At 35.2% G+C, this 26,442-nt stretch overlaps 1 protein-coding gene across 1 annotated transcript; it reads right to left on the bottom strand.

Annotated features, from left to right (window-relative positions):
- Nucleotides 1–1,651: 1,651 nt before the first annotated feature.
- Nucleotides 1,652–26,131, bottom strand: LOC124358043 (ras-related protein Rab-30-like). Its single transcript, XM_046810319.1, has 6 exons — nucleotides 25,845–26,131; nucleotides 21,032–21,134; nucleotides 11,741–11,824; nucleotides 8,307–8,490; nucleotides 7,586–7,737; nucleotides 1,652–5,283 (listed from the first exon to the last, which is right to left on the bottom strand). The coding sequence occupies exons 2-6, from the start codon at nucleotides 21,116–21,118 to the stop codon at nucleotides 5,182–5,184; spliced, it is 609 nt and encodes a 202-aa protein (XP_046666275.1). The 5' UTR covers nucleotides 21,119–21,134; nucleotides 25,845–26,131; the 3' UTR covers nucleotides 1,652–5,181.
- Between the last annotated feature and the right edge of the window lie 311 nt (nucleotides 26,132–26,442).

Here is a 26,442-nt window from a genome sequence, read left to right as displayed (position 1 = left end):
CTTGTTGTTTTACAATAGCAGTTTAAATACGGTTTTTTGTTGGCCAAGCACAATAAACCAATTGAGATTTATCACCACTCTGTGAATGTGATTAGGTGGAGTGCGTCAGTGCTGCCGAACTAATGTTCATGTTCACCAGCCGTGCTAGTGAGAGGTTACTGTCGCTCCTTGTTGTTTTACAATAGCAGTTTAAATACGGTTTTTGATGGCCAAGCACAATAAACCAATTGAGATTTATCACCACTCTGTGAATGTGATTAGGTGGAGTGCGTCAGTGCTGCCGAACTAATGTTCATGTTCACCAGCCGTGCTAGTGAGAGTTTACTGTCGCTCCTTGTTGTTTTACAATAGCTCTGATTCATTAATACGAAGCACAAGCACAATAAACCAATTGAGATTTATCACCACTCTGTGAATGTGATTAGGTGGAGTGCGTCAGTGCTGCCGAACTAATGTTCATGTTCACCAGCCGTGCTAGTGAGAGTTTACTGTCGCTCTTTGTTGTTTTACAATAGCAGTTTAAATACGGTTTTTGTTGGCCAAGCACAATAAACCAATTGAGATTTATCACCACTCTGTGAATGTGATTAGGTGGAGTGCGTCAGTGCTGCCGAACTAATGTTCATATTCACCAGCCGTGCTAGTGAGAGGTTACTGTCGCTCCTTGTTGTTTTACAATAGCAGTTTAAATACGGTTTTTGTTGGCCAAGCACAATAAACCAATTGAGATTTATCACCACTCTGTGAATGTGATTAGGTGGAGTGCGTCAGTGCTGCCGAACTAATGTTCATATTCACCAGCCGTGCTAGTGAAAGTTTACTGTCGCTCTTTGTTGTTTTACAATAGCAGTTTAAATACGGTTTTTGTTGGCCAAGCACAATAAACCAATTGAGATTTATCACCACTCTGTGAATGTGATTAGGTGGAGTGCGTCAGTGCTGCCGAACTAATGTTCATATTCACCAGCCGTGCTAGTGAGAGGTTACTGTCGCTCCTTGTTGTTTTACAATAGCAGTTTAAATACGGTTTTTGTTGGCCAAGCACAATAAACCAATTGAGATTTATCACCACTCTGTGAATGTGATTAGGTGGAGTGCGTCAGTGCTGCCGAACTAATGTTCATGTTCACCAGCCGTGCTAGTGAGAGGTTACTGTCGCTCCTTGTTGTTTTACAATAGCAGTTTAAATACGGTTTTTGATGGCCAAGCACAATAAACCAATTGAGATTTATCACCACTCTGTGAATGTGATTAGGTGGAGTGCGTCAGTGCTGCCGAACTAATGTTCATGTTCACCAGCCGTGCTAGTGAGAGTTTACTGTCGCTCCTTGTTGTTTTACAATAGCAGTTTAAATACGGTTTTTGATGGCCAAGCACAATAAACCAATTGAGATTTATCACCACTCTGTGAATGTGATTAGGTGGAGTGCGTCAGTGCTGCCGAACTAATGTTCATGTTCACCAGCCGTGCTAGTGAGAGTTTACTGTCGCTCTTTGTTGTTTTTACAATAGCAGTTTAAATACGGTTTTTGTTGGCCAAGCACAATAAACCAATTGAGATTTATCACCACTGTGTGAATGTGATTAGGTGGAGTGCGTCAGTGCTGCCGAACTAATGTTCATGTTCACCAGCCGTGCTAGTGAGAGGTTACTGTCGCTCCTTGTTGTTTTACAATAGCAGTTTAAATACGGTTTTTGTTGGCCAAGCACAATAAACCAATTGAGATTTATCACCACTCTGTGAATGTGATTAGGTGGAGTGCGTCAGTGCTGCCGAACTAATGTTCATATTCACCAGCCGTGCTAGTGAGAGTTTACTGTCGCTCTTTGTTGTTTTTACAATAGCAGTTTAAATACGGTTTTTGTTGGCCAAGCACAATAAACCAATTGAGATTTATCACCACTCTGTGAATGTGATTAGGTGGAGTGCGTCAGTGCTGCCGAACTAATGTTCATATTCACCAGCCGTGCTAGTGAGAGTTTACTGTCGCTCTTTGTTGTTTTACAATAGCAGTTTAAATACGGTTTTTGATGGCCAAGCACAATAAACCAATTGAGTTTTTTATCACCACTCTGTGAATGTGATTAGGTGGAGTGCGTCAGTGCTGCCGAACTAATGTTCATATTCACCAGCCGTGCTAGTGAGAGTTTACTGTCGCTCTTTGTTGTTTTACAATAGCAGTTTAAATACGGTTTTTGTTGGCCAAGCACAATAAACCAATTGAGATTTATCACCACTCTGTGAATGTGATTAGGTGGAGTGTGTCAGTGCTGCCGAACTAATGTTCATATTCACCAGCCGTGCTAGTGAGAGTTTACTGTCGCTCTTTGTTGTTTTACAATAGCAGTTTAAATACGGTTTTTGATGGCCAAGCACAATAAACCAATTGAGTTTTTTATCACCACTCTGTGAATGTGATTAGGTGGAGTGCGTCAGTGCTGCCGAACTAATGTTCATATTCACGAACGTTGTGGACGGCCAAGAATTGTGACCGATGAAATTGTCTCTAAAGTCGATGACAAGGTTAAAGAAAACCGCCGATTCACAATAACAGAACTTTCACTTAGCTTCCTTCGATTTCAAGGAGTTTGTTACACAAAACTGTTACGCAGAAGTAAGGTTACCATAAATTTTGTGCAAGATGGGTACAGAAAATGAACACACGGCAAATCCGACTCGAGAAGTCCTGGATGCTTTCCACATCCGCCTTGCACTCATCGACTACCACCAGTTCCCAACTATGAAGACCTGGCTTTGATAATGATGTGGAACTGCAGTCTTGTGTGACTACCAGGTTTAAGTCTTAGGGACCAGAATTTTATAACACTGGAATTCCAAAACTAGTTCACCGCTATAATAAGTGCCTAAATTTGTATGGTAATATATTGAAAAATATTATTTTAGTGTCACTTTAAAATGAAAATTTTGTCTTGTATTTTGTTTTTTGTTTATATCAAAACATAATCTGCTCTCTGGATTGCCCTACAATTAAAAACAACACGTCTAGTTTAATACTAAATTATAGGTATAAACAACGGTTTGTTTAAGACTCACAACTAATAATCCTGATAGAGGTTCGAGCAGTACGAGATACATAAGATGACCAAAAAATAATATAAATACAAATTTATATTATTAGAAATAAACCTTCCAAAGATCTACTGATACGACTTTTATCTAAACCATTAAGATGAAATAATGCTTGACGCATAAAAATTAACAATGTCCGTATTTGATACAAAATGTTAATTAAACACATATACTACTTTGTTCATATCAGACTTATTATTTACTTTATATTTCTATAATGTTTGCCACATATAATCGGCTTTTAGCCATAAAATTCTAATACATAAAATGTACGTCAAAAATAATAAATCAGAAACAAACTTACTTAAATCTAGGATCACAACACATCACCAGATAATTGATACAAATGGAAATTGAGATAAGAAAAATTAAATGCGCTTTTAAAGTAAAAACAATACTTTGTGATACACGTGCTTCATATATTTCTACTACAAGAAAATATACGAAAATCCTTATAAAAATAATTAAAATATAAAATTGTAGTAACATAATAATGTTAACAGTAACCACAGTTTATGTACTAAGCTTAATATAATGATCATAACACTAATAAAAGCCCACGAGTGCCTATATATACAGTAAGTACAAATGCCTTAGCCTACCGGGTAACATAAGCTACTATATCACAGGAGCCTGTACATTATGACACTGGTTCACTTTATGTCATTCGCTTTGCAGACATTCACAATCTGAAAACTCGACTCTGATAATGAATCTCACCTAAATTATTTGCTATTAATTTTTGTTTCATATTTGATGGTCCAATAGTAGTTTTCGGTAAATTCATGTACTTGGTGACAAAATTAAAATAATAAAAGTGTTTCTGTTTGACTCACATCTGCCTGTAAAATATTGGGACAGTCCATACACTAGACTCTCCGTAAGGTGTTCAGGAAAGGATGTCATAAACTTCTGTGGCTGATAGTACTCATCACACAAAAAAGTCCTATAAACATAGGTCGAGAAATGTTTTGTTTAACCGTCATTGTTTAAATTCCAATAACAAAAAACTCTATTGTTATAAAACATTTTTAACACATCAACTATTTTACAAATTTGTATTACAATTCCAACGGTACCTTTGCAACAAAATTTGTCAGCACAAACGAGCACGACCACTTTGAAGGTGTGCTTGCACAAAATAAGAGCAACGAACATTATCGTCAATTGAGTCATCAGCTGTTTTGACACGTAGAAGATCAGTTGCTCAACCTTTACTGCCTCAACTGGGTCGGGGAGTATTGGTGTATATGCAGACTATCAGCCACAGGCAACTATTGGTGACACTGTTGTGCAACAATGTCGGCGCTCGCACTCACAAAAGGCTAGAGCACTCAAAGCCATTCTTGATATAACTGAGATAATTTCCAATCCGACTCACACCACGTCGAAACGTCGTTTTACACAATTACATTCTTGAGATATTCCGGCTTTGCTGGGGAGAACCATCTTCAGTCAACAGATGTTTTGTTTGAATATCTGTTGATTAGAGTTGACTCAAAGTAAGGCCAATATATCTCAAAAATGTAATTGTGTAAGCAACGTTTGAATAAGACATTTATTGTGATTTTGCCTGCCAGAATTTAAAGGAAGCCCTATTTTAACTGTCAATTGAAAATGCAATGCATTTTTTGGGGAGAAATTGATTTTTTATTTGGGTTTAGATTTCATCCAAAATGCTATGAGTAAACACTTAAAAAAATATTAGTTCTCTATGACTTACATGCCCTAGAATACTCCTTTGTTTTTCATTTGATATTGGTATGATCTCATACTTTCTGTATGCATCACCAGTTACTTCTTAGTTCTTCCTCTTGTGGCCAATTAATACAATGTAAGAATAATTGTATAGAAAGCAGAACAGGTTGTAGGGGCAATAAATCTAACCTCCTAGTAGCCCAATAAATAGAATTAACTATTTTATTTTTTACAGTTCTCTAACTTTCTTTATCATACTGACCGCATGCACAGAAACCCAGACACATCAGTGAACACAGTTCAAATTAATCCTATCTAGTGAGGTACAAGTACAAGACATTATGAGTATAGGCCACAACCAGATTACCATGAACATGAAAAAGAAATTGAGCTTAGGAAAGCCGGGAGCAACACGAGTCTCCGATGGCTGTGGTTCTTCCATTGATGGTAGGATTGGTCTGGTCATACCTGGGCAGCTCTTTGCATCTAGCCTGCTGTAAAACAAGGTACAAGACATTATGACAGGGTACATTACAACGAATAGATTCACCTGTATGGTCAGAGGAATCCATAAGGTTGAAGAAAATTCCTTGGGTGCCAGGCAAAGATTTAACCTTCCTTGAAGAAATAAATCTACCAAGTTTTAATTATTATATATAATAAATGTACCATTAATGGAACTTTTATTTCCTGTGTAGAGCGAAACATTTTAAAAATTTCAAAACTTCACTGTAGGAATTAGGTTAACACGTTCGCTACCAGGCGGCGCATATTTGCGCCGCTCGGGTCACCGTAACAGACCAACGTTACAAAATGTGGTTGTTCTACACAGACCGAGAATGATTGGTGTGAGACTAACCATAGACCAAGGATAAAATATTGTTGAATTGAGCTATAATTCAACAAAATAACCTAAAATGTACGTCTGTACTGTTCTTATTTGATATATTGCTGATTTGCGTAATTTTTACGGCGGCGCATATGTGGGACGCTCGGTCTATAGCATCAAAATCTTAACATAGACCAAGCGTTCAATATATGAGCCACTATTTATTTGCTCAATTACTGAAGGTTTTAGGGTAAGTTTCAATCAAACATGCATATCTTATTATGATAGTATTTTAATTCATGGTACAAAAGCTCAATCAACAGAGTCATAAATACAAGTTCATTGAATGTATTATTATACATATCTTATTAGGCTGTAGGCCTACAATAATTTTAAGTTTAGAAATTAAAAAAGTAAAATATAAGAAAATTAAGTAGAAATAAAGTTTATTTTATTTCAAGGTACAAAAACATAAATGGGGTTCTTTTTACTCTACAAGACATAATACATGACTGTTAACCCATATGTCATAACTATTTAACAAAATAAGTGAACATTTATTAAATAAGTTATTAAATTTACACTTATATTCAGAATGTTCCACGCTACATTATATTTAAGTGCTCACATATTCATAGTCTAATTATTGTGCCACTGGTTATAACAAGTTGGCATGATAGGCCATGATAGGACGTAATTTTTAAGATATCCAGAGACCAAGCGTCCCACATGTGAGCCAGACATCCCCATAGACCAATACAAAAGTATCAAGCCTCTAAAATAGACCAGTGATTTTTCATGGCAATAATAGTGGCATGCAAACAGCGGCGCAAATATGGGACGTCAGTCTATTTGAGGTGCCCCGAGCGGCGCATATTTGGGACGCCGGTGCACGGGAAGAAACCGTGCGGCTCATATTTGAGCCTGTTGGTCTGTGGGTATACGACTTTTCTTAACATGGTGGTAGCGAACGTGTTAACTTGTAATTATAATATTTTGATTTTTAGAAACTAGAGATCAACACCAGTTTATTATAGTCTATGAAAAACAGTTATTACGAGGGCTTACCCAAATAAAAAAGAAATTATTTTTTTAAAGCTATACATTTTCAATTTTTTTACAAAATACCTTATCCCCTTCAAAATACTCTCCATTACAACTAATACATTTGTCTCACCAGTGTTTCCACTGTTCAAAACATTTTTTTTCTTATTTTTAGAAATGGCTGACAGTTACTCCCTTATTTTTTTCTTGACCTCTTTGATGTTGCCAAATCAGTGTCCTTTCATGTGTGGAAATAAGAAAAAGTAGCACGGTGCCAGGTCAGGCGGGTAAGGTGCATGGTGTAGCGGAACCATGCCATTTTTAACCAAAAACTGTCTAACAGAGATGGCTGTGTGTGCAGGTGCGTTGTGGTGGAAAAACCAGTCTCCTGTCTGCCACAAATCGGGTCTTTGTATCTGACGGACACTTCTGTGCAATATTCTTAAAACTTCCAAATAAAAGGTTTGAATGACTGTCTGACCTGGGGAACAAACTCTGAATGAGCTACGCCCTTGGCATCAAAAAAGCAAATCAGCATTGTTCTGATGCTTGACGTCTTCCATTGCCTTAACTGTTGATTCGGGCAGTTGATGGACGTCCAGAACGAGGTTTGTCATCAATCGACACGTCGCCATTTTAAAATCAAGTAAACTTGCCATCATAAAACAAAACAGCAATCTTCTACAATCACTACAGATGAACGGAACCGCCAGATTGACAATACAGGCAGGATTGAACTAGTTATGTGTTGCGCTATACAACCTAGCAGCAAAATGCATACTGCACATGATCCGCCCACAACAATGCTATTCCAATTTCTTTTGGGTACCCCCATATATGTAAGTAGGCTGTATAAACTTATAAAAAAAGGTTTTGGAAGTATATATTTGCCTTAATATGAGAAAACATTCTAGCTAACTCACCTCCATGAGTTCTGCTGCTATCTGCATGAACAGTCTCTCCACATTGTCAGCTTCCTTGGCTGATGTCTCCAGGTAGTACATGTTGTGTCTTTGTGCAAAGTCCTCCCCAACGTGACTAGGAATCTCTCGGTCCTCTCTGTCAATCTTGTTCCCTGCAATCACAGACCTGCATCAACAATCTCTCCACATTGTCAGCTTCCTTGGCTGATGTCTCCAGGTAGTACATGTTGTGTCTTTGTGCAAAGTCCTCCCCAACGTGACTAGGAATCTCTCGTTTCTCTCTGTCATTCTTGTTTCCTGCAATCACAGACCTGCATCAACAATCTCTCCACATTGTCAGCTTCCTTGGCTGATGTCTCCAGGTAGTACATGTTGTGTCTTTGTGCAAAGTCCTCCCCAACGTGACTAGGAATCTCTCGGTCCTCACTTTCAATCTTGCTCCCTGCATCAACAACCTCTCTACAGGTTGCCCTTATTCTGTTTGATAATATCCATGCACAGGCCAGTGGGCCATGAGGATAGGCAGAATAAGGCTTAAGAGGTAGTCTGCTTCTACTTAAAAAATATATATAAATAAATGATTACCTCTTTATGTTTGAAAAACAAAATACTACCACCATGTATTTAAAATAACTGAACAATATTTGCACTATTTAGATATGAAATTGGTCAAATAGGTATAAACATTAGCAAACAGTATTGTTACGTAACTGGTACATACCGACAAGTATCCTCAGCACCTTGTTGCTAGCGTACTCCTCAATCTCGCGCAGCCAGTCCGGCAGGCAGTCGAATGTGGGCTGACAGCTGATGTCGTACACGAGTATCAGCGCGTGTGCAGACCTGTAGTAGCTCTGTGTGATTGAGCGGAACCTCTCCTGTCCTGCGGTGTCCCATATCTGCAGCTGTACCACAGGAATACACTCATTTCTACAGAGTAACGTGCTTAACGTGACAACTACAATAAAAGTAATATAGATATTATTATTAACCCTTTAAGGAGTCGTGTAAACTCTACATAATGAGTAAGGACGTCATATGACGTAAATTCTTTTAGTGGTCCAAAGGAATACGGACGTCATATGACGTTTAGCCTCTATATTTTTTTATCATCGTAAATGCATTGCTATTACTGATTGCCTTTTAGTATATTTGTCTGGAAAGTGGTTCCATATATCAGCAACATACTTAACTTCCATGTTTGTGCTTGCATTCACTTGTAACCTAATTTTACCATCAGATCGCAGCAGCCACCTGGTAGAAGTCACTGACTCAAGGTCGCATTGCGCGCAAATCGCTTTGCTGTCAGAATATGCCGCCACATTATACTAGCCATTCCTTGTATACTGCATACTATGGCCATATTTATCTTGTGGGAGCCTGGAGGATAAGTTCAGAAAACATGTTGAAAACATGCAAAAATCCATTATGGAACTACACTTGGAGAAAGACCATTGGCAGGCATGCTAGAATCAGGAACTTCAAAAGCTGACTGACAAAATTCGAAAGGACATTCTTTGTGTCTTGGAGTCACAAATCAAGGCTATGGTAGCTTCCAGTGATGAGGGAGATGACAAGTCCCAGTGGCCACCGGAACTGGTTGCATTGGAACGTCAGTTCACTTCCAAATACCAGCACCAGATGACTCAGCTTGTAGAAGAACATGCTCTTGAGATTGCTGACATCAAAGCATTGGAACGTCAGTTCATATTTGTTAAGCAACCATCTAGTTTGTTACTGTTGTCCAAACGGAAGACAATATTGATTGAGTCTACCATAGTGAGGAAATAAGACATAAAAGTACTGAAATATTGACTTGTAGAACATGTAGTCCTTTTTTATTAAGCTTTCAAATGGAAATACACATTTTTTAAGAGATTTTAAGATTTTAATTTTTTACTCCTTTTGGTAATTTTTTGGATTTCATCCATTACTCATTTTAGCCTATCAAAAGAAGACGTCATATGACGCCATACTCCTTAAAGGGTTAATTAAGTACTGAGGTGGTTCAGGCTAGAATTCACACTTGTCTTGGGAATTACGACTGCAAGGTTAATGTTACCCTCAATATTATCCATGAACTATTCTTCATAATAAAGACGTTATCTACACATGCCCCTAAGAATATTGGAATAAGCTTAAAGACAGAGAATAATTTCAAAGAAGAATTAAAAATCACCAAGGACAATCCACACTTAGTTCTTAGGCTAACATCTTAGGCCTTTTGACCCCCATTAACATGTCATAACAAGTTATAATCTTATTGGTTCATGATAACTGTTATATTACCTTTGCCAGCTTTTGTAATAAATGTCTGCCTTTAAATTTAGTTTTTACATAATATTGCTTCAACGCCTTGTGTTGTAAACGTTATCAATATTTATGGTGAAGTTTTTGTTGATTTTTGTTGTACTGATTTAAGTTCTAAGTGTGGTCTGTTCAGAATATAGGTATTTTTTTTAGAGCCACTTCTGTATTTATTGTTTCATTAATTATACTTGTGTTTGTTTTGGTGGGATGCAATGTTTCAACCCTTTATCAAGGAGATAAGGATTTTATCCTGGGTTGAATCAGAATCAGAATCAGAATTATCTTTATTTATAATCATCAAGATTACAAATGGTGTCAACATTTAAATAATTACAATGGCCTTTTATTCTGAGGTGGCTGGGTCAGTTCTGGAATGTTCCTTGTAGGAATTCCTCGAGAGAATAGAAAGGTCTGTCTAATAGCCATTTCTTCAACGCTGCTTTCAGTGAGGAGCTTCTCTTGTGTTGCAGTTCTTGTGGTAGCCTATTGAAGAATTTCCTGCCGATGTACGATGGTTTAGATTCATACAGCTTCATGTGGTGTGCTGGGAGGTTGTACAGTGCGCCATTTCTGGTATTGTGACTGTGAATGTCTCTATTTCTTGGCAGGTATTCTCCATCGACATGTAACACGACTTCTAATATGTACATGGAAACAACTGTCATAATTTTTAGATTAATGAAAGCATTTCTTCAACTTTCCATGTGTTGTAGGTCTGCCAGGACTCTGACTGCTTTCTTCTGGATGATCAGAATTCTTTTTAGATTTGTTGCTGATGTGGCACCCCACACTGCAATGCCATATCTCAGCTGGCTTTCAAAAAAAGAGAAGTAGGCAGTTCTAGCAGTGTTTGTGTTGCTAAGGGATTTTATTTGTTTGATCATAAACATGCTGGTGTTAAGTTTTTTGCAGAGAGAATCTATATGTGGTGTCCAGGTCATCTTCTCATCAATTGTCAGTCCCAGGAACTTAACACTTGTCTCCATTTGTACTTCTGGTATAACTTTGACTTCAGATGCTCGTCTTCCAAATGCTATCTGGCTGGTTTTGTTTGGGTTTGCAACCAAGTCATTTCCATTGCAGTACTGGTATGCCATGTTTAGAGCAACATAGCATGACACTGCTAGTTCGTCTGATGATTGTCCATTCAGCAGAAGCGTTGTATCGTCAGCATACATTAAAGGGGAGCAGAAATCGCCTAGGTACTGTGGCATGTCGTTAACAAACAAGATGAAAAGTGCTGGTCCTAGAACCGACCCTTGAGGCACTCCTCTTTGAACTGGGAGAGGTTTCGATCGTATTTCCTCTGTGATTCCTCTGTGTGTGTGCTTCAGTTCTACTAGCTGTTGTCGGCCCTTGAGGTAACTTTGAAACCATTTGTTAGCAGTTTCACTTACTCCCATGTGTGTTAGTTTTTTAATGATGAGTTCATGACTGAGGCAATCAAACGCCTTACTTAGGTCGAGTAGAATTGCTGTTGAGAAATTACCTGCCTCCAAGTTGTCAACAATGGTTTTCAGTTAGCTTTATCATCGCTGTGATTGTAGATTTTCCTGTAGTGAAACCATGCTGACAGTCACTGAGAAGGTAGTTTATGGAGCAGTGATCGAGCAGGTTGTTGAATTGAATCTCTGTTTTATTGATAAATTTTGTAATTACGACGTGGATACTTGAAGATGTCACATTGTTTACAAAACATGTGGTAATGTCACAACAGTAAGGAACGTCAGAACACAAAAATTTATAATCCATTAATATTATGGACGTTTCTGAAATAGAAATTAACTGCAATGAAACACAGACATTCACTAATTATAACAATTTCTTACATTAATAATATCATACCTTTATCTTTTCGTTATCTATTTCAACGGTTTTTATCATGAAATCTACACCGATGGTCGCACCCTGGCCAGGAGGAAACAATCCCTGAAACAAAGTAATAACACTTCAAATAAACATTTCTCAGCTTCAAAATAAATAATATAAAAATAACATGATTTATCAACAAAAAATATCCTCTGTAAAATGGGAAATTTTGAGAGTAATTTAAAAGTTTGCATAAAAATTTGTCTGTTGCTTTTACTTTCTGCTCCATGCATAATATGGAAAAAAATGTGATGGTTCAAAAACAGAATTTTGGTTCTTGGCAGAAATACGTAGGCAAATCAAATATAAACGGTAATTTTCAAAATTATATTTATTGAATAATATTATACAGAAACTATACCTTCAACATTTTTCAATGTAGTCTCCTGCATTATCTACACACTTCTGCCACCGATTTGGAAGCTTTAATATTCCCTGTTCATAAAAAGATTGAGGGCGAGTTGTTAACCAATCGCGCACATGCTTTTCGACGTCTTCATTGTTTTCAAATCGTTTTCCTCCAAGTGATTCTTTCAGGGGCGCAAACAAAAAATAGTCACAAGGGGACAGGTCTGGACTGTAAGGAGGGTGTTCGAGAGTTTCCCAGCCCATTTCTTCCAATTTATCCCTTGTCAACAATGCGGTGTGAGGCCTTGCGTTGTCATGGAGAAGGATGACATCTCTAATGGGTACACCTCGTCTTTTGTTCCAGTAACTGGTTTTTGCTGACTGTAGCACCAGGCAGTAGTAAGCCGCATTCACTGTTCGTTGATCGTGAAGAAAATCAATGAGTAGAACTCCCCTTGAGTCAACAAAAATTGTTGCAAGAACTTTTCCGGCTGAGAAACGAGTTTTGGCTTTCACTGGGCAGCCTTCATCCTTCCTTCGCCACTCCTTACTTGCCATTTTCGATTCGGGAGTGTAATGGTGGACCCACGTCTCATCACATGTGACGATGCGCCTCAAAAAATCTTCACCTTCTTCTTGAAATCGTTGCAGAAGTTTCCCAGCAATCTTCGACCTGACCTGTTTTTGATTTCCGGTCAACAACCTCGGAACCCAGCGAGCACTAATTTTTCTGAAGCCAAGGTGGTCTGTGATTGCAGAATGAATACTCCCGTAGCTGATACCAATTTCCGACGAGATTTCTTGAACAGTTAACCGGCGATCACCTTCAATAAGCTATCGAACCGCATTAATGTTGTCATCTGTAAGACTTGACCTTGGGCGTCGACCGTGACTTTCGTTTTCAACAAGTTCTCGGCCATCCCTAAATTCTCTGGCCCACGTATACACTCGATTTTGAGACAGAGTAGTGTCCCCAAACTGTGCCTGCAAACGAGTAAAAATTTCCGAAGGCTTAACACCTTCATTTGTTAAAAATTTTATGACGATGCGTTGCGCAACAGACGGATGTACCTCTCGCTCGGTCAAGGCTGCACTGAAGGCAGAACACAACGCTAGTGTGAAGCAAGCAGTTCCCCCCACTCCTATTAAGCAAAACGACAATCGCCCACAGCCGCATCACGTCCGAACGTGTTTGGTACAGCCAACAGCAAAATTACCGTTTATATTTGATTTGCCCTCGTATTTATTTTGTGACTATCTGAGTTGCACTAAGTGATTGTGCAAAAATAGTCAAACCAAACCAACAAGGCACTCAACCTGACCATTTCAGATTTGGTTGAAACTTTGTGTGTATTTATACTTTCTGATATCCTGAACTCAAATATAACTGTTCTAAATTCTATTCCTTGTACTTTTTTAGTTATAAATTTGAATAAATTACAAAATGTAGTTGTGATTTAAGGTAACCTGGCATCTGACAGCCCACTCCATCACACTCACAAAATTTGTGGACTGAATCTGCTTTTTATGAGTTCAACTTCCACAATTACCACGTGTTTGTCAATCAAGTGTTTTCCCAGGTTTCGGATCCAGAGAAGACACTACACCATTTTCTCTGAGAAGATTATTAGCCTTTCTTGTGATAAAATTGCTTACTCCAAATTTGTTCTTAATTTATTTCAAGGTCCAGCTTTTAGAAATTGTCAAAATTTGCATTTGCAAACTTTCATCTCTGGTACTATTGAATTTTTCTTTCAATTGATTAATAATCTGGAAATCATAGTTGGGCTCGACTGTCAGGGCTCAAACCAAGTCCTTTGTTTGAAGTTTCTTTTTGACAATAGAAGGATTGTTAAGGAAACAGGATTTTTCCGGACATCTGCAATCGTTCAGTGAAGCAAAAAATCAGTAACACTATGTTTCGAGATCTGCAATCTGATTTCTCCTCCAGGCAAATAACTAACCTAACACATAATTACAAACTAGGTAATAATAAACAAATCATACCATAGCGTTGTGACACACATAGGTCAGGAATTACAACCACTATGTTGTTTGTCAACTTCACTTACTCTAAAACATTTAAGTATTTTATACTAAAAAAAAAAAAAACAAAATACAACAATAATTATAAAAAATAAACTATAGAATACAGGTAAAAATAGGTCTGCATTCGCTGACCTACGACTGACCAGAGGCCAATAGCAAATGGCAATCGTCATGGCAGAAACAAGATGGCAGTAGAAAAGGAGGGAACAGGAGTGGGCCTTTTTTATTAGTGGTTGATGTTAGATGAACTTCTTAAAACCATACTGTGACTCTGCATTGGTTTATTACAAATATCTAATCTGTTTGATACTTTTGGTTTTCTTTTTATTCTATTTTTCAAAATTGGCAACCAAAGTTGTCTAAGTTCGACTGATGGTTGACTGATTGTTTGATCTGCCACTTTAATGTATGAAGCTGTAATTAATTTTCTTTTAAAGAAATGAGTTTCTTGATATATTATGTTAGCTTCAACCCAATTCATATGATGGTCTTAGGACCAACAATGATGTGCAATTTTTCATTTTTCTGTTAGACCCTTTCTCGTGTTCTTTTTGTGTTATTTTATCCTTATGTTTAACCCTAGAACTAGCGGTCATTTCATCCTGTAGTGTTGGGCTGTTTTGGAGCTTCGCGCAAGGTTTTTTAAAAAAATTATTAAAAATATAAAATAAAAGCAATATAAATAAAAGTATATATTTTTGTGTTCAGGATTAAACGTAGAATTACACTATATTGTAAAATTAACCATACAAAATTTTATAATAAACACTTTTTTTAATCAAATATAAAATTTACGAAAAATATTTCTTAAATTTGGGGGGACCATACCTAGCAAATGAAGTTATAGTGAGATATATTTAAAAGTGAGATAGCCATTCTGTGTCAAATTTTATCTAGTTTCAGAAAAACATAAACATTATACACATTTATAAAAGCATCATAAAGCTATAGAACAAAAAGCTGCGATGCGCATAAATTCTGAAAATCAGATGTACACGTAAGACTTTGGTAAAACAAGTTTTGCTAATACATTTATCTATGAATACATGTTACATTTCATATTTTCTTACTTGGAATAAAATAGAATATACAGTACTAATGAAATAATTACCTTGAAAAGTAAAAAAAGTTACATTTTGCCATTATTCAAAAATTTTGCGAAAAATTTTCATTCAGCAAAATATAAAATCGTTTCTAAAGCTTGTACTATATCAAAATTTATAAATTTATGGGTTATAAGTAATAGGAAATATTATGTAGTTAGAAAACTATAAATATAACTAAATATATGGAAAAATTATAGAATAACCCAAACAGTTATTATATATAACCAAAGAAATTACAGGAAATATATATTTTATTGTGAAAACTATCTATTTACTAAAACTAAATAGTTACTTCAGAGTTAATAGAGTGCTATAAATAACGTTTAGTAAGTGAAAACAATAACAAACTATGTGAAATGAATTTTAGCCAAGTCATTTTGCCATAGCCTACACAGAGCCGCTAATTTCTCAAACATATTTCAGTAAATAGAAATTGATTTATTCTAAAATATATATGTTTACACTACTACGACATCCAACAACACACTACACATTAAATACGACACTAAAACACGCATAAAACTATTAAAACTTACAAATATCCACAGCTCGGCACGAAAGTGATAGGGTCAATCCATTTCAAATCACCCAATAAAAATAAAATTTGTTGCTCAACATTTTTAATTTGCCTAATTTTTTTTATTATATGTTCCCTATGGGTAGACAATCACAAAACAAAACACTATTTGAAAAAGTTTTAAAAGCCATAGTTTTTTTCCTGGCGGCCATTTTTAAAAATGGCGGTTTTGCAGATTTTAGTGAAATACGCAGTTTGCAAAAAGTTTAATTGGCAAGCTATTTTTAAATGTATCAAAATAATCCAAAAACCAGTGTGTTCAGCATAAAATGAACTTCAATTTTACATTATAATAATGTTTCTTTTGTGCAAGAAAGTCAGTCAAACTTGTTCTGCAAAATCTCGGAAGGAAAAATCATCAATTGTTACTTTTTAAGACCATAAAAGTTTAAGAATGAAAAGAGACTCACTACTAATATTTTATTTCTTTGTTGAAAAACTAATATAACTACCTACTGAAAAAGTTTTAGCCCTGAGAATGCTCTCCTTTTTTTTCTAGAGCTTTTCAAAAATGGCCGAAAGCCTAATAATGTCAATTTTCTAGGGTTAATAACTAAAAAGGGACTGAATGAAAATAAATGAAAATTTTACAGAACGTTCTTTATACAAATAGGAAATATCTCATAAAACAATTATGACTGAGACTTAACTACATTTAGAGATATACAGCATTGAATTTCAGTTAAAAGCGCTATCCTTTTTCTCGCTTGTGCGGCGGTACCAAGTTAGCAAACAAGGGGCTTGTTTAAATCATTATGTTAACAATAAACTTATATTTAATGCTAAAAACATTATATTCCTTATTTAAACCTACTTAGGATTTACAATAAAAATGATTTAAAACCAGAAAAATAATGGTATAAATAAACAATACTCATAACCACAAAATAGCACTTGTGCAATTTAGGAAAAATAATTTGCTTGGATATATTATACTGTCGAAATGTATATGCATTTTAATTTATGTTCTAAAATATAATATTATTAAATACATTTTATAAAATACATGATGGGAGGGGGGGTTTATGTTCTCGGGGGTTAAAGAACGTGTGGTACTTTTCTAGTAAATGTATGCTAAAAATATATGTTAGTACCTGAGGAATATTATAAAATAGTAACTCATAATCTTACACAGTGAGAACAATAGGTAAAGAATTATAATTCTTCAACTTAATTTACCGATACAATTTTTGTACTACACTTGCATACTTACAACCGTGTCTGGTAGGACACATAACATAAATGAGAAACTATGTAATGAAATATCATCTTTTATTTAATTTGCTGATGAAAATTGCAGCCAACAAGTAATTGAAACCAATGTTTTAAATCTAAATGCACATAAGAACAATATTATGTGGATTACTGTATGCAAGTGTAGTACAAAAATTGTATCGGTAAGTTAAGTTGAAGAATTATAATTCTTACCTATTGTTTCTCACTGTGTAAGATTATGAGTTACTTTACTATTTTAAAATATTCCTCAGGTACTAACATATATTTTTACATCATGTATTTTATAAAATGTATTTAATAATATTATATTTTAGAACATAAATTAAAATGCATATACATTTTGACAGTATAATATATCAAAGCAAATTATTTTTCCTAAAGTGCGCAAGTGCTATTTTGTGGTTATGAGTATTGTTTATTTATTACCATTATTTTTCTGGTTTTAAATAATTTTTATTGTAAATCCTAAGTAGGTTTAAATAAGGAATATAATGTTTTTAGCATTAAATATAAGTTTATTGTTAACATAATGATTTAAACAAGCCCTTGTTTGCTAACTTGGTACCGCACAAGCGAGAAAAAGGATAGCGCGCTTTTAACTGAAATTCAATGCTGTATATCTCTAAAATTTAGTTAAGTCTCAGTCATAATTTTTTTATGAGATATTCCTATTTGTATATAAGAACATTCTGTAAAATTTTCATTTATTATCATTCAGTCCCTTTTTAGTTATTAACCCTAGAAAATTGACATTATTAGGCTTTCGGCCATTTTTTGAAAAGCTCTAGAAAAAAAAGGAGAGCATTCTCAGGGCTAAAACTTTTTCAGTAGGTAGTTATATTAGTTTTCAACAAAGAAATTAAAATATTAGTAGTGAGTCTCTTTTCCTTCTTAAACTTTTATGGTCTTAAAAAGTAACAATTGATGATTTTCTTCCGAGATTTTGCAGAACAAGTTTGACTGACTTTCTTGCACAAAAGAAACATTATTATAAATGTAAAATTGAAGTTCATTTTATGCTGAACACACTGGTTTTTGGATTATTTTTGATACATTTAAAAATAGCTTGCCAATTTAAACTTTTTGCAAACCGCGTATTTCACTAAAATCTGCAAAACCGCCATTTTAAAAATGGCCGCCAGGAAAAAACTATGGCTTGTAAAATTTTTTTCAAATAGTGTTTTGTGATTTTCTACCCATAGGGAACATATAATAAAAAATTAGGCAAATTAAAAATGTTGAGCAACATGACCTGGGTGATTTGAAATGGATTGACCCGATACCCGAACGGCCGCGGCAAAATAGCGGTCACAACAAACGGCGTCACGTTTTCTTTTACGTTCAAAATAACAAGCTTGCTACGTCATAACCATAATACAAAGAGGAATAAAACTTATCTGTTCCCTAGCATTTTTCTTCCCGAATCCAATGGTGCATGAATTAAATCGATACGTTGCCGGAGTATATTGTAAAAAGTAATTATACGAGGGAATGTTTGACCGACAAAATTTTGTCGGTTAACACTACAGAAGCGGCATTGACCGACAAAATTTTGTCGATTAACAGTTGGAGGGTTAATGCTCTTTTTGTCTTGCCTATGTATTCCCTATTACAACTACATTTTATACTGTAAACACAGTTTTTGGAATCCTGTGTGCCATTTTTTGGTCATGTGTTTACGAGACTTTGCCTAAGATTATTGTGTGTTTTAAATGCGAACCTATAATAAACTAATTTAAACAATTGATTGTCAAATTTGTATGCACTTTGCAGCAATACTGGAAACCATAAAACATACAAACGCTCATTGCTATGGAAATATTCAAATATCAATATTGGTATTATTACATAATAAATGTAAATTGTACACTGATTTATTACAGCTGTATGATTACTTGGGACATTTCAACTTGTACTATATTAAATGTTGCCTAAATAAACATCTTCATGCCAATTGTACTCTGGTACTGTTGTACAAAGCTCTGGTTCGCCCACATCTTTTACTACTGTTTGGTCCCCTCTTCTTCTATGGGGTGGCCTATTGCCATGCACTTAAGCCTCAAGGGCCTTTTGTGCATCCCGGAAGCATTCCATGAGACTTACCAGTCTATGATGTCAGCAGTTCCACAAACCGCCGAAAACAACCTATCAGGTCCTCCTGGGGAAATTCACCACCCTTGTCCAAACTACCAAAGATGGCATACCGCTCCCTTGCTATTGTAGGACAATCAAAGAGCAGGTGTTCAGCAGTTTCCTCCTGCTCATCACACATTCTACAGAGCGGATCCACCCGAAGGATGCAGACTCTGTGAAGATCCTTCCTCAAAAAACTTAAAATTATAATTAATACATGAAATTAAAGAGCAACTCAAATAGTTACACCTACAAGCTTACAAGTGTGAGCTCCATGTGAGCCAACAATGTGAGCTCCATTCCTCACATGGCACACATCAAGTCTTCCCGAACTGTGATCAATATGGGCAGAGTGATTGTTGCAATAGCTGTTCAATCCTGTTCCTTAAGTCGGGTAGGTCAGCTAGTAGCGGAGGCACATACAATCCTTTATGGGCAGAGTGATTGTTGCAATAGCTGTTCAATCCTGTTCCTTAAGTCGGGTAGGTAAGCTGTTAGCGGAGACACATACAATCCTTTATGGGCAGAGTGATTGTTGCAATAGCTGTTTCAATTCTGTTCCTTAAGTCGGGTAGGTCAGCTGGTAGCGGAGGTACATACAAACCTTTATGAATCTCCAAAAGTAGAAAACACATGGTGCCAGATCAGGTCTACTTGGGGAGGCCATGTGACACAAGCTCTTTCATTCTCTTGCAGCCAATCCAGCAGTCAGGCACAGTGATGTTCAACCAATCATGTACTGAGTTATGCCGTTATGGCGTAACATCTTCTTCCAATTGAGGAAATAGCTATAGTTCTAAGGCATCAAGGTAAGAAATACCAGTTACAGTTTCTTCTCCAAAAAAGAAAGGTTAAATAAACTTTCCCCTAGATATTGCACCAAAACATTTAACTTAGGGGCGTCTCACTGTCATTGTACTCAATTGTACTAAGTGTTCACATGAAATGAGGTGAAATGTTGATTCATCACTAAAAATAACATTATCCGGAAAATCTTCATTGTCATGCAACAACATTTAATTTTCAAAATAAGTACGTAACAATAGTCTGCAGGCTTTAGAGCCTATATTAACTGCAAATGATAGGACGTAGTTGTAAGCGCTTCCATAAAACTATCCAAACGGTCGTCACTGGAATTGCTAACTCACGACTAGCCTTCCAAACTAATTTCTGTGGGCTACACTTGAAAGTCTCTCTTACTCGTTTAACACTCTCTTCCATATCCGTTGGTCATCCTGTACTCTTCCCTTTGCAAAGGCAGATAGTATGTTCGATAGATAGATTCGGTCTTCACAAATTGCACAACACAAAAACAGATGGTGGAGGAAACATTGCAACCACATGCACACTGGTGACAACAAACAAATCTGTTTTGAGTTGCTCTTTGATTTGATGTATGAGATATAATTTTAAGTTACATGTAAAAAACTACAAAGTGTTGAACCGTGATAAACACCTGGAATAATAATAAATGTAAAATCACTGTTTTCAAAAGAATTTGCTGTTATGAAATATGTATAAATCTGAGATACACCCGTGCACGATGAAGGCTGATGGTTTGCTTGTTGTATACACATGAAAATAAATCTTATATTCTATTAAGTATCTATCCTATGTAATATCATTGCAGTCACCAATTCATATTTTAAAAGCTTAAAAAATGAATTAGATTATCATTTATGAGCTAAAATATACTTCACGTTACACTAACCAAATAACAGAAGGAAACTTGCTTATTAAACTACCAGATAACTTAATAATTTTTAATTTTAATATTTATTCAAATTTAAAATTAAATTACCTTTATGGGATACTTACTTGTGTAAACCTGCGAACCAAACATGTCTTTCCTACACCAGCATTTCCAACCAATACGACTTTGAATAAGAATTTATAATCCTCCATGATGTGAATAATTCACCTAGAACAAAATTATAGATCAAATACAATCACACCTTTATAACATAATAACATATATTTAGCTTTTTGTTATGTTATAATTTTACAAGCTAAAAATTGAATGTACTGATAAATTTTAAACTAATAACCAAAATGTTAGAACAAATTTACCAAAAGTAGATATATAATTTTAATCCTTTAAGTTATTCGAATTTTCATGTACTGATTATCGATGATACTCATTTATGTTGTACATTTCCTTACTCACTAATTTAAGTAAATCCTTTTACTCACAGCAAAAAAGAAAAAAAAATGAAAGGAAAAAAACACTTAAATCTGAGCAACCTTATGGATGTCCAGGATTGTCACATCACTAACCGCCGATGTTGAGATTCTGGAGTACAAGTCTAGTCTAGACTGTTGGAGTTGGTGGGGGTTCCCTCAATAGGTTCTCGCTAGCCTAGACATGAGGGTATGCCACCCAGAGCTGGCTCCTCCCTCTTCCAAGAGGACATAGCTCAGATTAATGCCCTACCTCCTAACCTTACCCATCCAGAATATCCTGTCACATAGTTTAGATAATCATAAATATGATTCTATTGTGATGGTGGCCTCTTATTAGGGTAGGGTACGATAAGCGAACCCGGTTTTTTATATTGAAGAATGTAATCATCAATACCTAATATTCGCATCTCAAATCCTACACTATCAATTAATATAAAAGTATCTATAGTCCTCAATAACAATCATATGTTTTAAATTTAAATATGAATTTAATATTTACAGTGATGAAACAAATTATTATAACCAAAATTAGGAAAACTGAAGACCAGTTGTTTCCTTCCCACAAATTTCACATAATGGATTTTTCGGTACGAGTCCAACATGTTGAAGCCACATATAGCTAACATGTCTTATCATCTTTCAAAGCAATGGGGTAGGGTCCAATAAGCGGACCCGGGTTTTTATATTGAAGAATATAATCATCGATATCTAATATTTGCATATCGAATCATAGACTATCAATCGATATAAAAGTAATAACAATCATATATTTTAAATTAAAATGTGAATTTAATGATGTAACAAATAATAAATGAACATAACCAAAATCAGGGAAACTCATAACTTTAACTAAATGAAACAGAATGAGAACAATCAAACAGCAGAACCATAAATAATTAAGAAATGATAACAAACATTGGGAATAGAAAATAAATTAGAACAAAAAAGTAATTAGAATAGGAAACGGAAATTTGTCGAACAATCTACATGTCTTCGCCTGGGTAGCAATTTTTTACAGCTTTTAAGAAATGGTTGAATGCGTCCTCTTCAGAAAACCGTACCTCTCTTCTATATAAATATTCACAGAGGTGATATGTGAGAAGGTCGGCTGGGATACCATTTCTTAGACTACGTTTTACGGCTCTCCACGAACTTTCAACTGTCTGAGTGTTGGCACCAGTTGCTGGGTTTAAAAAGTTTTCACTATGGTTCACAGTAAAATGGACAAAACCACAATCACTTAATCCAAAATATGCTTTCCACATATCTGTAACTATGGTTGTTCCAGGCTGCACGTGTTTTAGTACGAGAGGAATGAGACTTTTTGCATCTCGTTTGTTTTCAGGACAAATCTCTATCCTATATCTACCCCCACGTTTTTGTCCTTCCGGTATAGTTTCTATTAAACCTAAAATCCAGGTTCCTTCTACCAACCTCCCTTTGTTATTTTTACGTTTATGTACCAATTTTACACTCATCAATTTCCACCACCACTCCAGGACCTCCCAAGCTTTTCTTCCCTATTAAACTTATCATCTATCCAAACAAAACACACTTCCCTGCAAAACGACAGCCAGTCAGATATTGTACTTCTAGATGGACTGTGTAAATCAGAACTACACTCAAGAATTAAAAAATTGTAATTTGTCTGATTTCTGGAAAATAAGTACATTAAAGTCACAATATTGCGCAGTCCGAACTTTGACCCTTCAAAAAAACTATTCTTCAGTGCGTTTTTACTAAAGTTGTGTCCACCATTACCTTCTTTTTTGCATCTGAAGACGACAATGTTAGCTCCTCTGACAGTTACATTTGTTACCTTTCCACAAATATCACATAATGGATTCTTAGGTAGGCTACTAACCCAACATTCTGAAGCCATAAAAAACCTGTTTTATCGTCTTTTAAAGCAATTTCGTGAAGCTTTCTAAGATTGACAGTCATTTTTAATACACAATGTTACTTATGTGAAATTTAAAATATTATCTTAATTGTATTATTTGAAAGTGTTTACAGCTGTTCATATAGATTATTTAAGTTAATTGTTAAAAATAATTAATCAGTATCAATTGATTATATCGATGGTTATGATTAAGTAATATTGTTTGCCAATTTCGATATAAAAAACAGGGTCCGCTTATTGGACCCTACCCAAGCAATGTTGTGTAGGCCTAGTTCTCTAAAATTGACTGCTATTTTTAATAATCAAATGTTACTTATGTAAAATTGAAATATTACCTTACGTATATTATTTGAAAGTGTTTACAGCTGTGTTGATATAGATTATTTAAGTTAATTGTTCAAAATAATTAATCAGTATCGATTGATTATATCGGTGGCTATCATTAAGTAATATCGTTTGCCAATTTCAATATAAAAAACTGGGTCCGCTTATCGTACCTTACCCTCTCATTATACTGTAGCCCTATATTTTACAGATTTTAGAAAGATAGCTTGCTAAACTGGGAAAACAGCTTAGTGTTTAAGTAAAATACTAAGGGCAGTCAGAGGGTTAAGAAACTTATAAAAATCATTAACCCTCCAACTGGCAGTCATTTTTTCCTGTAGTGGCGGCATGTTTTCGAGCCTCGTGCAAGGGTTTTTTAAAAAATTTATTAAAAATATAAATTAAAAGTAATATATATAGAAGTATATATTTTTTTGTTCATAATTAAACATATAATAATATTAGTATTTAAATTTGGCCTTAAAAAAATGTTTACTAAAATTTTTTTTCCATGAAATTCAAAATTTACATTTTTTTTGGTATCAATTTACAAAATCGTGACCATGGAAAGGTATGTTCATTTTTTTTTCCTGAAAACTACAATTTTTCCTGAAAACAATAGTGAAGAAAAAATTCGTCGGCAACGAAAATCAAAGGAGTTACGATTTTTTGAAATCCTCTGAAAACTCTGTTTTTGACAGTACCTCTGGCAATTTTACTGAAATGATGACGTTAATCCTGTCAACGATGCCTGCCCGCTGCGCAGTGCTGCGCACTGCTTGCTCTTTTAGAAAAAAAATTAACTCGAGCTTGCAAAAGTCGAATCCCAGATCACGTGATGCCCCTGATCCTTAACCCTTCAAGTGTTGTTCGACAAAATTTTGTCGGTTATTTTCCATCTTTAATGCAATAATGCCCGAAAGGCATCAATATAATGCAATGATATACTTTCCCCCCAGTTTATATGCACCTGTGATAATAACACTTGGCTATAAATGCCCAACCCATGAAAAAAAGTCCATTTTTTCATGGTCACGGTTATTGTAAATAAATACCATTTTTTTTTTTTTATTTGGGGGGGACCATACCTAGCAAACCAAGTTATAGTAAGAAAACTATAAAAGTGAGAGTACCATTGTGTGTCAAATTTATTCTAGTTTCAGAAACACATAAGCATTATACAAATTTATGAAACTATAATAACACTATATAACAAAAAGCAGCGATGCGCATAAATTGTGAAAATAGGGTGTATATGTAAGAGTTTGCTAATAAAAGTTTTACTAATACAGTTTTTACTTCTATACATGTTATATTGCATATTTTATTACTCAGAATGAAGTAAACTATACAGCAGTAGTAAAATAAATTCCATAACTTTTTTTTTTGAAGAGTCGAAAAAAGTTTCATTTTGTCATTACTCAAAAATTTTGCGAAAAATTTTCGAGAAATTTATTTATTCTAAAATATATTTATTTGCACTACTGCAATATTTAACAATTCAACACACACTAAAACACAACACTAAAACACAAATAAACCTACTAAAACTTACTAATAAACACGACTCGTCACATCAACAACTCAGACGGCATCGACAACATGGCGGTCACATCTTTTACGTTCCAAACTACAAACTTGGTACGTTGCAACTACAATATAAAGAGGAATAAAACTATAGTATTCCTTAGGCTTTTTTTTCCCCGAATCCAATGGTGCATGAATCGAATCGATACGTTGTCGGAATATACTGTTATGAGTGATTATGCAAGGGAATGTTTGTTTATCAAAATTTTGACGAACAACAATCCGCTAAGGGTTATGTTTATCAAAATTTTGATAAACAACAGTTGGAGGGTTAAGTTTAGGCTCTTTAGAAGTTAAGGTATGGTGTCATATGCTGGTTCAATATTGTACTATTATTGTCATATCATACGTCTAGGATAGTTTGACATTTTTAGATGTTGAACAATCAAGAACACTAGTGGATAACTGCTAGTTAATTTTTAACTGAAATGGGCTAGGGCCAAATCTTTAGGGGCCTACTACTTAAATTGGGTTATGATTAGAGAATCTTGTTCATTCATTGTCAACACTAACTGGACTTAAACAGTAGCCTAACATAAACATATTCTTTTGAAATAAATACATATTACTCTCATGTAATACATCAGTAACAAGTTATCTATAAATATTAGATTGTTGATAGAGCCCACCTACCTTGATATAATGAAACCCAGCAGATGTCACAGGTAATTCATTTGAAATTATATTGACAGAATACACTTCAGACATATAACAGTACTCTAAATACGCAATAGCCTATTCCACAAATCAAGTGTTATTGTTTCATTAAGTTTTAGAGCCGTGGGAAAACTTCTCAGGCCAAACAATCTCTTCAATAACAAAAATTTCGAGCTCCAAATCCAATAAAACTACCATTACCATTGCGAATTGGGATTGCAGTGCCATTCAGTAATTCCCTATCCATTCCAATTCCAAATCCATTATGCAACCACCGACTGATCCAAACTCACCTGATTGGAGATTTCTCTTTGTAGCCATTGCTAGCAATACCTTTATGTCATTGTTCGATATCACGTACTACGTAATAGCAACCTTTCTTGAGAGAGTAAGGCAATTAAGGTTTTTTTATATTAGTTAAAAATAATACATTATATCCTTTACGAAATATCGAATATAAGAATTGCAAAGATTTATGCATCCTCTATCTATATTTTTCATCGATGTAAAATATGCCAGTGGTATGTATATACCAGTCTTTACAGGCAACCAAAGCGTTGTGTAGGTGTAGAAT

This window comes from Homalodisca vitripennis, chromosome 3 (assembly GCF_021130785.1).
Source record: "Homalodisca vitripennis isolate AUS2020 chromosome 3, UT_GWSS_2.1, whole genome shotgun sequence".
Lineage (NCBI taxonomy): Eukaryota > Metazoa > Arthropoda > Insecta > Hemiptera > Cicadellidae > Homalodisca > Homalodisca vitripennis.
The sequence above is the reverse complement of the archived record's forward strand: the minus strand, read 5'-3'. Positions and strand labels throughout refer to the sequence as shown.

Excerpts from the sequence above, each read along its gene's own strand:
- LOC124358043 (XM_046810319.1), bottom strand. The coding sequence starts at position 21,118 with ATGGAGGATTATAAATTCTTATTCAAAGTCGTATTGGTTGGAAATGCT. Across the intron at positions 11,825-21,031 it reads TGGTTCGCAGGTTTACACAA|GGATTGTTTCCTCCTGGCCA; the intron begins GTAAGTATCCCA and ends ACTTTGTTTCAG. Across the intron at positions 8,491-11,740 it reads TAGATAACGAAAAGATAAAG|CTGCAGATATGGGACACCGC; the intron begins GTATGATATTAT and ends CCTGTGGTACAG.